The 12,942-nt window shown below is 43.0% G+C and overlaps 1 protein-coding gene and 1 non-coding gene across 2 annotated transcripts in view; one reads left to right on the top strand and one right to left on the bottom strand.

The window, feature by feature from the left end:
- LOC115104510 (E3 ubiquitin-protein ligase MARCHF6-like) overlaps positions 1 to 10,199 on the bottom strand; it is a 32,114-nt gene extending 21,915 nt beyond the window's left edge. The window contains 4 exon segments of the mRNA XM_065007073.1: positions 6,006 to 6,149; positions 6,463 to 6,536; positions 9,458 to 9,557; positions 9,802 to 10,199. Coding sequence (XP_064863145.1) covers positions 6,006 to 6,149; positions 6,463 to 6,536; positions 9,458 to 9,557; positions 9,802 to 9,820 — 337 coding nt within the window. The 5' untranslated portion in view covers positions 9,821 to 10,199.
- Positions 10,200 to 10,500: 301 nt separating this feature from the next.
- On the top strand, positions 10,501 to 10,574 carry trnat-agu (transfer RNA threonine (anticodon AGU)). Its single transcript has one exon. It is a non-coding gene; the product is annotated as a tRNA-Thr (tRNA).
- Positions 10,575 to 12,942: the final 2,368 nt, after the last annotated feature.

Raw genomic sequence — 12,942 nt, 5'->3', positions numbered from 1 at the left:
TGCTGTGCTGCAAGCCCAGATTCAGACGCAATCGTTAGGCAAGGGTAATTTAAGTGTCGGAAAGGATGAAACAGCGTCTGTGCCACCAATAAGTACAGATAATAGTATAAATCCCCTCGCACAGTCCCCGCAGACGGACAATTTTCTCATGGCTTCTGGAAGGAAATCCTGTAGGAATGCTCAACCGGTGTCGCTCATTCAGCTGACAGAAACTTTCAACCGGTTCTCCCCATTAGGCAGCGAGTCGGAGTCAGAGCCCTCTCTGGTCTCAACTCCTCCCGTTACGGGGTCTGAGACACAGAAGCCTCCCACCGTTAGCTCTGACAAATTGAACACCCTGGTCATTAGCGACTCCATTACCCGTAGTATTACACTTCAAAATAACCATCCAGCGATCATACACTGTTTACCAGGGGGCAGGGCTACGGACGTTAAGGCTAATCTGAAGATGGTGCTGGCTAAGGCTAAAACTGGCGAGTGTAGAGTATAGGGATATTGTTATCCACATCGGCACCAATGATTTTAGGATGAAACAGTCAGAGGTCACCAAGCGCAACATAGCTTCAGCGTGTAAATCAGCTAGAAAGAGTAACTGTCGAGTAACTGTCGAGTAACTGTCTTTGGCCCCCTCCCAGTTAGGGGGAGTGATGAGCTCTACAGCAGAGTCTCACAGCTCAATCGCTGGTTGAAAACTGTTTTCTACCCCTCCCAAAAGATAGAATTTGTAGATAATTGGCCCTCTTTCTGGGACTCATCTACAAACAGGACCAAGCCTGGCCTGCTGAGGAGTGACGGACTCCATCCTAGCTGGAGGGGTGCTCTCATCTTATCTACGGACCTAGACAGGGCTCTTACTCTCCTAGCTCCACAATGAGATTGGGTGCAGGCCAGGCAGCAGGAGGTTAGCCAGCCTGCTAGCTTAGTGGAGTCTGCCACTAGCACAGTCAGTGTAGTCAGCTCAGCTATCCCCATTGAGACTGTGTCTGTGCCTCGATCTAGATTGGGCAAAACTAAACATGGCAGTGTTCGCTTTAGCAATCTCACTGGAATAAAGACCTCCTCCGTTCCTGTTCTTAATGCAAGAGATTGTGATACCTCACATCTCAAAACAGGGCTACTTAATGTTAGATCCATCACTTCCAAGGCAGTTATAGTCAATAAACTAATCACTGATCATCATCTTGATGTGATTGGCCTGACTGAAACATGGCTTAAACCTGATGAATTTTCCTGGTTACACTAGTGACCATATCCCCCGCAAAGGCGGAGGTGTTGCTAACATTTATAATAGCAAATGTCAATTTACAAAAAAAGAAACGACTGAGTTTGTCTTTTGAGCTTCTAGTCATGAAATCTACTCAATCACTTTATATAGCTACTGTTTACGGGCCTCCTGGGCCAGATGCAGTGTTCCTCACTGAGTTCCTATCGGACCTATATTCATATGGAAAAGTCCACAGACCCACTCCAAAAGGCTATCGGAGCCATCATCGACTCAGTGGGTTTTGTACAAAATGTCTCCGGACCTACTCACTGCCAGTCATACTCTGCACCTAGTTTTGTCCTGTTGAATACATTTTGTGGATCTTAATGTTTTTCTTCATAATCCTGGACAATCGGACCACCATTTTGTTACGTTTGCAATCGCAACAAATAATCTGCTCAGACCCCAACCAAGGAGCATCAAAAGCCATGCTATAAATTCTGAGACAACCCAAAGATTCCTAGATGCCCTTCCAGACTCCCTCCACCAACCCAAGGATGTCAGAGTACAAAGATCAGTTAATTAACCACCTAACTGAGGAACTCAATTTAACCTTGCATAATACCCTATATGCAGTCGCACCCCTAAAAACAAAAAACATTTGTCATAAGAAACTAGCTCCCTGGTATTCGGAAAATACCCGAGCTCTGAAGCTTCCAGAAAATTGGAACAGAAATGGCGCAACACCAAACTGGAAGTCTTCCGACTAGCTTGGAAAGACAGTACCGTGCAGTATCGAAGAGCCCTCACTGCTGCTTGATCATCCTATTTCTCCATATTAATTGAGGAAAATAAGAAAAATCTAAATTGTATTTTTGATACTGTTGCAAAGCTAACTGAAAAGCAGCATTCCCCAAGAGAGGATGGCTTTCACTTCAGCAGTGATAAATTCATGAACTTCTTTGACGAAAAGATCATGGTCATTAGAAAGCAAATTACGGACTCCTCTTTAAATCTGCGTATTCCTCCAAAACTCAGTTGTCCTGAGTCTGCAAAACACTGCCAGGACATAGGATCAAGGGAGACACAAGTTTTTTAATATGATATCTCTTGACACATTGATGAAAATAATCATGGACTCTAAACCGTCAAGCTGCATACTTGACCCTATTCCAACTAAACTACTGAAAGAGCTGTTTCCTGTGCTTGGCCCTCCTATGTTGAACATAATAGCGGCTTTCTATCCACTGGATGTGTACCAAACTCACTAAAAGTGGCAGTAATAAAGCCTCTTGAAAAAGCCAAACCTTGACCAAGAAAATATAAAAAACTATCGGCCTATATCGAATCTCCCATTCCTCTCAAAAAATGTTGAAAAAGCTGTTGCGCAGCAAATCACTGCCTTCCTGAAGACAATATGCAGTCACTGACGTGGTCTTCCTGTCTGGGTTGGCGCCCCCCCTTGGGTTGTGCCGTGGCGGAGATCTTTGTGGGCTATACTCGGCCTTGTGGGTGAAGATATCCCTCTAGTGGTGTGGGGGCTGTGCTTTGGCAAAGTGGGTGCGGTTATAGCCTGCCTGTTTGGCCCTGTCCGGGGGTATCATCAGATGGGGCCATAGTGTCTCCTGACCCCTCCTGTCTCAGCCTCCAATATTTATGCTGCAGTAGTTTATGTGTCAGGGGGCTGGGGTCTGTCTATTATATCTGGAGTATTTCTACTGTCTTATCCGGTGTCCTGTGTGAATTTAAGTATGCTCACTCTAATTCTCTCGTTCTTTCTCTCTCTCGGAGGACCTGAAACCTAGGACCATGCCTCAGGACTACCTGGCATGATGACTCCTTGTTGTCCCCAGTCCACCTGGCCGTGCTGCTGCTCCAGTTTCAACTGTTCTGCCTGCGGCTATGGATCCCTGACCTGTTCACTGTAATTACTATTATTTGACCATGCTGGTCATTTATGAACATTTGAACATCTTGGCCATGTTCTGTTATAATCTCCACCCGGCACAGCCAGAAGAGGACTGGCCACCCCTCATAGCCTGGTTCCTCTCTAGGTTTCTTCCTAGGTTTTGGCCATTCTAGGGAGTTTTTCCTAGCCACCATGCTTCTACACCTGCATTGCTTGCTGTTTGGGGTTTTAGGCTGGGTTTCTGTACAGCACTTTGAGATATCAGCTGATGTAAGAAGGGCTATATAAATTGATTTGATAGTCTGGCCCAGGAGTGTGAAGGTGAACGGAAAGGCACTGGAGCAACGACCCGGCCTTGCTCTCTCTGCCTGGCCTGTTCCCCTCTCTCCACTGGGATTCTCTGCCTCAACACCTATTACAGGGGCTGAGTCACGGGCTTACTGGTGCTCTTCCATGCAGTGCCTGGGAGGGGTGCGTCACTTGAGTGGGTTGAGTCACTAACGTGATCTTCCTGTCCGGGTTGGCGCCCCCCCCTTGGGTTGTGCCGTGGGGGAGATCTTCGTGGGATATACTCGGCCTCGTCTCAGGATAGTAAGTTGGTGATTGAAGATATCCCTCTAGTGGTGTGGGGGCTGTGCTTTGGCAAAGTGGGTGGGGTTATATCCTGCCTATTTGGCCCTGTCCGACGGTATTGTCAGACAGGGCCACACCGTTTCCCGACCCCTCCTGTCTCAGCCTCCAGTATTTATGCTGCAATAGTTTGTGTCGGGGGGCTAGGGTCAGTCAGTTATATCTGGAGTATTTCTCCTCTCTTATCCGGTGTGGTTTTAAGTTCTCTCTCTCTCCCTCCCCTTCCCTACCCCTCAGGACCACCTGACCTGATGACTCCTCGCTGTCCCCAGTCCACCTGGTCATGGTGCTGCTCCAGTTTCAAATGTTCTGCCTGCTACTATGGAACCCTGACCTGTTCACCGGACGTGCTACCTGTCCCAGACCTGCTGTTTTCAACTCTTTAGAGACTCATAGCCTGGTTCCTCTCTGGGTTTCTTCCTAGGGAGTTTTTCCTAACCACCGTGCTTCTACACCTGCATTGCTTGCTGATTGGGGTTTTAGGCTGGGTTTCCGTACAGCACTGTGTGACATCAGCTCATGTAAGAAGGGCTTTATAAATACATTTGATTGATTGCGATAAGTACAAAATTCAAATAAAAGTAACAAATAATTCAAGAGCAGCAGTAAATGAACAGTATTGAGGCTATATATACAGGGGTACCGGTACAGAGTCAATCAATGTGCGGGGCACCGGTTAGTCAAGGTATTGAGGAAATATGCACATGTAGAGTTAAATAGAGAGTAGCAGCAGCGTAAAGGGGGGGGGTGCAATGCAAATAATCATGGTAGCCATTTGATTAGCTGTTCAGGTGTCTTATGGCTTGGGGTAGAAGCTGTTTAGAAGGATTTTTGGACCTAAACTTGGCACTCCGTTACCGCTTGCTGTGCGGTAGCAGAGAGAACAGTCTATGACTAGGGTGGCTGGAGTCTTTGACAATTTTTAGGGCCTTCCTCTGACACCACCTGGTATATAGGTCCTGGATGACAGGAAGCTTGGCCCCAGTGATGTACTGGGCTGTAAACACTACTCTCTGTAGTGCCTTGCGGTCGGGCCAAGCAGTTGCCGTACCAGGCAGTGATGCTCTCCACGGTACAGCTGTAGAACTTTGAGGATCTGAGGACCCCTGCCAAATCTTTTCAGTTTCCTGGGGGGTAATAGGTTTTGTTGTGGCCTCTTCACGACTGCCTTGGTGTGCTTAGACCATGATAGTTTGTCGGTGATGTGGACAACAAGGAATTCGAAGCTCTCAACCTGCCCCACTACAGCCCCGTCGATGAGAATGGGGTGTGCTTGGTCCTCCTTTTCCTGTAGTCCACAATCAACTCCTTTGTCATGATCACGTTGAGGGAGAGGTTGTTATACTGGCACCACACGGCACCAAATATGAGCAAATCAGCCATTCTATGCAGTGTTCTATTATATACTGAACAGTGGTCAGTTAAATTCCCTTTGAATAACCCTCAGTGTTCTATTATATACTGAACAGTGGTCAGTTAAATTCCCTTTGAATAACCCTTTGAATAACCCTCAGTGTTCTATTATATACTGAACAGTGGTCAGTTAAATTCCCTTTGAATAACCCTCAGTGTTCTATTATATACTGAACGGTGGTCAGTTAAATTCCCTTTGAATAACCCTCAGTGTTCTATTATATACTGAACAGTGGTCAGTTAAATTCCCTTTGTATAACCCTCAGTGTTCTATTATATACTGAACAGTGGTCAGTTAAATTCCCTTTGAATAACCCTCAGTGTTCTATTATATACTGAACAGTGGTCAGTTAAATTCCCTTTGAATAACCCTCAGTGTTCTATTATATACTGAACAGTGGTCAGTTAAATTCAATGTGTTTTATTGAGTAGAGGTGTGCATTTCAATTACAGGTTTTTGGAGAACATTTAGAAAACTTGAACAAGCGTCCTATGGACGGAGCAAACAGAATGCTAGGCCACTGATTTGTTTACCACCATGGTTTCGTTATTCTCCACGGAATCGTGATGCTTGGCCTGGTATCGTATCGTTTGGAAAATGTTAGCATCGTGACAAGCCTAGTACAAATAATGAAACGCACCAGTGGGATTTACCGAACTGGGAAATGATAATACAACGCTGGTCCACTTCTAATTCTCCTGATCCTGTAAAACCATTACACACTGAAACTTTACTTAGTGTGTGTGTGTGTGTGTGTATACAGGTTCTTATGTGAGTGATACAGTACTTAAGAGTAAAGTGTTGACGTATTGGTGTGTGTGTGTCCCCGCGTATGTCAGTCTACTCACATGCAGTGAGGGGGACCACCCCCAGCCATGCGAAGGCCACCAGTGTGTAGTGAAACCAGTATCGTATGGCCGTGCCCACACTGGTCAGCAGGCCAGCACAGATGTCCTGGATGGGCAGGCGGGGGGGCATGTCCGGGGAATAAACTGGAGCACAGACAGCAGGGACAGAGAGAGAGGGATGAGACACTCCATGTTCAAAGTTACAAACTTAGTCAATAACTTAGACAGAATAATACGGTTGAGAAATGACTTAAAAATAACAAAAAGTGTGTAGAACCTAAAAGGTTTTTTGGGTCTGTCCCAATAGGATAACCCTTTGAATAACCCTTTTGGGTTCCAAATAGAAAACAGGTTTCTAAGACTGTATTCAATGGCAGAGCTTCCCAGTCTGAAGTCATCCCCTTGTAACGGAGCACGTTTTTAAACTGACAGGTCAATGCCACGGACGGGTACTTACTTGGTGTGAAAGCAAATCTGTGTTTGCATAATTCACAGTACTCCTTTCTGCTGTGCTTCAGCCACTGGACCAAACTGTAAACAACAACAATAGTAAAAGAGGTGTGTTGTAGGGGAGGAACTAACATGTGCAAGTGCAGGCATGGAATACTGGCTTCCTCACTCAAGCAGGGCAATTCAGTTCAACTCACATGGGGCGATGTGTGGGTGGTATGTGGGGTGTGGTGCGTGTGAACGCGAGTGAGACAGAGAACAGCCCACACTGAACCGCCCACAAGACTCTTTCATACATACACCTCAGTCCATTCATTCATAAGCCCACCATCCTATAATGCCTTCTATAAGACTGAGTATAACGCTTTCTACTGTAACCCTGAGCTGTCTAGTATTCGTGATTCTGTGGTACTAATTTGCGCTGTAATGTGAATAAAATATTATGACACACACACACAGCTAGTGCCCAGTTAGAATTCATGGTGTTATTAACATGTAGGCCTAAGTGTAACTAACTAAGCCTAGGTAACATGGTATCTATTATGTCCAGCTTAATGAATAGTGTGTGACCAGTATTCTGACCCAACAGGGGCTATTAGAGATCAGTGACATAATAACAGAGGAGATATTGTGGCGGCAGGTAAGTGGTAAGAGCATTGAACTTGTAACCGAAAGGTTTCAAGATCGAATCCCCGAGCTGACAAAGTACAAATCTGTAGTTCTACCCCTGAACAAGGCAGTTAACCTACTGTTCCTAGGCTGTCATTGAAAATAGGAATTTGTTCTTAGCTGACTTGCCTAGTTAAATAAAGTTAAAATATTCTCAGAAAGGGGATGATGTCAATGACACAGTACTTCTATACCCAGAGAAGCAGAGTGTGTTTGTGACCTGCAGTAACCCAGGCTTATCACATTTCATAACCTGGGCCTGCAGCAGTAAACTGTAGTTCAGGAGGGTTCTGACTGTTTATTAGAGGTCGACCGATTATGCTTTTTCAAAGCCGATACCGATTAATTGGCCATTTAATTTTTTTTATGTATTTGTAATAATGACAATTACAACAATACTGAATGAACACTTATTTTAATTTAATATAATACATCAATAAAATCAATTTAGCCTCAAGTAAATAATGAAACATGTTCAATTTGGTTTAAATAGGGCAAAAACAAAGTGTTGGAGAAGAAAGTAAAAGTGCAATATGTGCTATGTAAGAAAGCTTACGTTTCAGTTCCTTGCTCAGAACATAAGAATATATGAAAGCTGGTGGTTCCTTTTAACATGAGTCTTCAATATTCCCAGGTAAGAAGTTTTAGGTTGTAGTTATCATAGGAATTATAGAACTATTTCCCTCTATACCATTTGTATTTAATTAACCGTTGACTATTGGATGTTCTTATAGTCACTTTAGCATTGCCAGTGTAACAGTATAGCTTCCGTCCCTCTCCTCGCTCCTACCTGGGCTCGAACCAACAACACAATGACAACAGCCACCACATCGAAGCAGCGTTACCCATGCAGAGCAAGGGAACAACCACCCCAAGGCTCAGAGCGAGTAGCGTGCGCTAACTAGCCAGCATTTCACTTACACCAGCCTCATCTCTGGAGTTGATAGGCTTGAAGTCATAAACAGCGCAATGCTTGACGCACAACGAAGAGCTGCTGGCAAAACACACGAGAGTGCTGTTTGAATGAATGTTTACGCACCTGTATCTGTCTACCACCGCTCAGTCAGATACTTAGATACTTGTATGCTTGTATGCTCAGTCAGATTATAAGCAACACAGGACACGCTAGATAATATCTAGTAATATCATCAACCATGTGTAGTTAACTAGTGATTATGATTGATTGTTTTTTATAAGATAAGTTTAATGGTAGCTAGCAACTTACCTTGGCTTACTGCATTTGCGTAACAGGCAGTCTCCTTGTGGAGTGCAACGAGAGAGAGGCAGGTCATTATTGCGTTGGACTAGTTAACTGTAAGGTTGCAAGATTGGTTCCCCTGAGCTGACAATGTGAAAATCTGTCGTTCTGCCCCTGAATGCGGCAGTTAACCCACCGTTCCTAGGCAGTCATTGAAAATAAGAATGTGTTCTTAACTGACTTGCCAAGTTAAATAAAGATTAAATAAAGGTGTAAAAAAAAGGCAAATGGGAATCAAAAATACAGATTTCCGATTGTTATGAAAACTTGAAATGGGCCCTATTTAATCAGCCATTACGATTAATCGATCGACCTCTACTGCTTATCATCAATAATTTGTAGATAATAGCCTAAATGACAAATCAGCAACTTTCCACAGTACCCCAGGTTCTAATTTTAATAACAAAGTATGCTATTTTAGAAGCCACTAATTGTCAAAAAGTGTAGCTAGGCCAGAATGTTTTTCTAATCTTCAGTTTGCTCCTCTGTATTGCCACCCTTGGTTGGAAAGTGAGATAGAGGAATAACAATACTGTCACTACTTCTGTATCCCGAACCAGCACACACTACCCAATAAATGTACCAGCAGCATGGCATTAACTACCCAGCTCTGAACAATTAACTACTGGGTTATGTAAGTCAATGATTGTGCCCTAGCTGTTGCCACACTGTGTGTGTGTGTAATGTAGAGTTACACTAGCAGGCCTTGAGGCTAAGCCTATCATTCTCACTCAATGGAAAAACACATTGTTATTTTAGACCTCAGTCTAAAATAGTCTCAATTACTGGCTGCTATCCTTTGCGTTATTTCAGCACACCCAGCTAATTGTTTTTCCTTTGTTAGACCCACACTGCAGAGAAACCAGCTGGGAAAGCAGACAGATGTAGGGTGGTCACTTCGATGCAGGCCAAAACCATCACCTCAGGACAGTCTTAGGTAAAAGCTGGAGTGGACATACAGTGGACTCCTGATAAGTAAAACAATCTTGAGGTCCCAATTCAATGACATTCATTGTAATTGCTCCTGACGACTGCTTACTCACAGTGTGATCAAGTCAGACAAATAGCCACTCACCATTCCTGATGAATGAACTTGATACTGCCGGTGCATACACAGGGGTGGTACAGGGGCTTGTCTGGGGTCCCCTCCGAACGACACACACGACATATATCTGCTACAAACAGACAAAGGAGGAAGATATTAGTTCATTTGTTCAGAGAAACACCTTATTTCATTTTCGATGGCTCATGTCACTGTTTGGGTGTCTGCCGAAGAAAAATGTGTTTGCAGCTGACGTTGGCAAGGTAAACTAACGTTACCACACAGTCTCAAACATGTGGTCTCTAATAGTAGTGTAAATCAGCTAACGTTAGCTGACGTTACAAGTAACGTTAGACTGACTGTAAAGTGACATTTACCTTCATCTGCCGTTTCCATTTTACTGGATGACGTGCTCCCCTCTCTGTAGCAGTAGTTTGCTATCGCAAACCCATTCACAACGCGAAGGCCAGTGTTTTTAGCCGATTTGGAATAGACTAGCTAGCTAGCTATCCTTGATAAAATGGTGTCCACTTTGATGGACACTACAATCACAGTCTTGACTTGTTTCGTGACACGCGCAGTCAGAACACGATCGAGGTTCCTTTTCACTGCAAGCCGATGTATGTTGGACCGGTAGCAGTTGTCAAACGGAGATCAATAGCAAGCACAGCTAGCTACCTTTTACTTTTAAATTCAACACGATCAAGGCGACGATTAGGTACCTAGCTAGATCTCTTTGACCCGTCACAACATTGATGCCTTGCGACAGTGTGCGCCGCTTTCTGGCCGCGGTGGCAGCTTTTGGATTTGGTCACGTAATGTTTACGTGGGGCTTGTGTTTTCTGACACGTGTAGATAGTGACACCCTGAGGTATTTAGCTGTTACTACATCATACCAATATGTGACTGAATACCATTTTCCTTTAGATTGATGTCTGATCCACCACTTTACACCGTTCTGGTCTTTACAGTTCATACCGGAATGTAATGTGGTAACTGCACATAGCATACCTTACAAATCCTCACATTACCAAAGGTCAAGTATGAGTAACTTATGTCATACCAATTACATCACTGGCGCTGTGGCTTAGTTGGTTAAAGCGCCTGTCTAGTAAACAGGAGATCCTGAGTTCGAATCTCAGCAGTGCCTTTTTGAGACGGTAAATTAATACAGTTCGGAAGTGTCCCAGCTGAAACAGGTTGAGGCGTCTTGAATGATTATTACGTTTGTATTTTTTACACTCAAAAAGCGCTTTTTAAATCGTTCAATTTTTTTTGAATGAACTTCAGACTGTGTAATAACGAATGTAACTCACGCTATTTGAACAGGGCGTTCCTTGCGGTCAGCAGGTGACCAGGATTCACATGATTATCTTCAGCCTCAGAAGAAAAACTAAACTGAACTCTAAGCGGGAAGGAAAAAAATGTACATTTCATTCTGCAAAGTCCCCGTTTCAGAGTATGAGTTTTAGTCAGAAATAACAATAAAGTGGCCAAATAAGTGATCTATTAAATAAATAGTAACACTCAAATCCCAATTTTAGCCATTGCCTAAACCCTTCAAATAAAATATAAAAAAAATGTATTCAGGTGAGAATTTGTGGGTGGGGGAAATTGCTAATAAACGGGTGAAAGTAAACGGTACGGTCTGGTACCGCATCACGGCAAAATAAATAGTGGGGGAACTGTACCAGTAAAGCATGAGCCTATCACAATAACAAAATGTCAAGAAAACTAGGCTATTACACCACTTTAAAAAAAATATATATTCCACATGTCAGAGGGATGAAAATGGAGCGAATGGACTTGAATACGGATGGTATAGCCTACCTATACTAAATGCGATGTGGTTCCACGAAAACACTGACATTTTGCCAATGCAGAGACGTGTGGCCGATTTCACAGACGAGCGCTGACAGCACTGGTCTCATAATTTCGGGCCTAATGACAATCGCCAAATGCCATTATGCTATTTTGTGTAACAGATGTCTCTTTCCATGCACCACTGTTTGGAGGCTGGATGAACGTGCACGGTCAGCCTAGAAAAGCGTTGGGGTCGGGTACAATTATTACCCAGTGGTGTAAAGTACTTAAGTAAAACTACTTTCAAGTACTACTTGGGGGGTGTATGTACTTTACTTGACTATTTGTATTTTTGACTTTTACTTCACTACATTCCTAAAGAAAATAATGTACTTTTTACTCCATACATTAGGCCTCCATTGTAAATAATAATTTGTTCTTTACTGACGTGCCTAGTTAAATTAAGGTTAAATAATAATTTACTGGTTGAAATCTGGTAGGGACCTCTTATAACCAGTCATAAATATACATTTTGGGGGTAGGTAAACGCAGTGGTGGAAAAAGTTCCTAGTTGTCATACTTGAGTAAAAGTAAAGATACCTTAATAGAAAATGACTCAAGTAAAAGTGAAAGTAATCCAGTAAATTTCTACTTGAGTAAAAGTCTAAAAGTTGTTGGTTTTAAATATACAGAAGTATCAAAAGTAAATGTAATTGCTAAAATATACTTAAGTATCAAAAGTAAAAGTACAAATAATTTTAAAAAATCCTTGTATTAAGCAAACCAAACGTCACAATGTTCTCGTTTTTTAAATGTATGGATTGACGCAGTAGGGATGACGAGGGATGTTTTCTCGATAAGTGTGTGAATTTAACAATTTTCTCTCCCGCTAAGCATTCAAAATGTAACGAGTACTTTTGGGTGTCAGGAAAAAATGTATGTAGTAAAAAGTACATGATTTTCTTTAGGAATGTAGTGAAGTTAAAAGTTGTCAAAAATATAAATAGTAAAGTACAGATACCCCCCAAAACGACTCAAGTAGAACTTTAAAGTATTCATACTTAAAAGTACTTTACACCATTGGGTAAACGTAGTTGTACCTGATCCCAACGCTTTCTCACTAAATCATACTTACCAGAAGTCCACTGGCACTCGCAAAAAATATGGTTCTGTACAGTTTGTTCATATTGGTAAGGCGCCGAGTTACGGATAACTATTGCCACTTGCAGTGTAAATTCGAATGCCCATGGCGCGCAAAAAAACCCGTAGAAATTGAAATTCTCATTCATTGAAAATTAAGATTAGTGGCTCAATTAAATCCAACCCGCATTGAAGTAGTTACGCAGTATGTATTTTTCCAATAGTCAAATTCACTCATGGATTGGGCTTGGGTACAGTATAAAAACCAACAACTACTATCAGGGCGACCCCCTCTCACAGGCATGATTTCACTTTCAGAATTAGAATTGTGTGGACACGGGATGAATATTAAAAATAAAGGGATTGAAGAAAATCTGCTCCATTAGCCAGAAGAGGACAGGCCACCCCTCCGAGCCTGGTTCCTCTCTAGGTTTCTTCCTATGTTCCAGCCTTTCTAGGGAGTTTTTCCTAGCCACCGTGCTTCTACATCTGCAATGCTTGCTCTCTGGGGTTTTAGGCTTGGTTTCTTATAAGCACGTTGTGACAACTGCTGATGTAAAAAGGTATTTTATAAA

Source organism: Oncorhynchus nerka, linkage group LG22, assembly GCF_034236695.1.
Source record: "Oncorhynchus nerka isolate Pitt River linkage group LG22, Oner_Uvic_2.0, whole genome shotgun sequence".
Classification (NCBI taxonomy): Eukaryota; Metazoa; Chordata; class Actinopteri; order Salmoniformes; family Salmonidae; genus Oncorhynchus; species Oncorhynchus nerka.
This window is presented reverse-complemented; position numbering and strand designations above follow the sequence as displayed.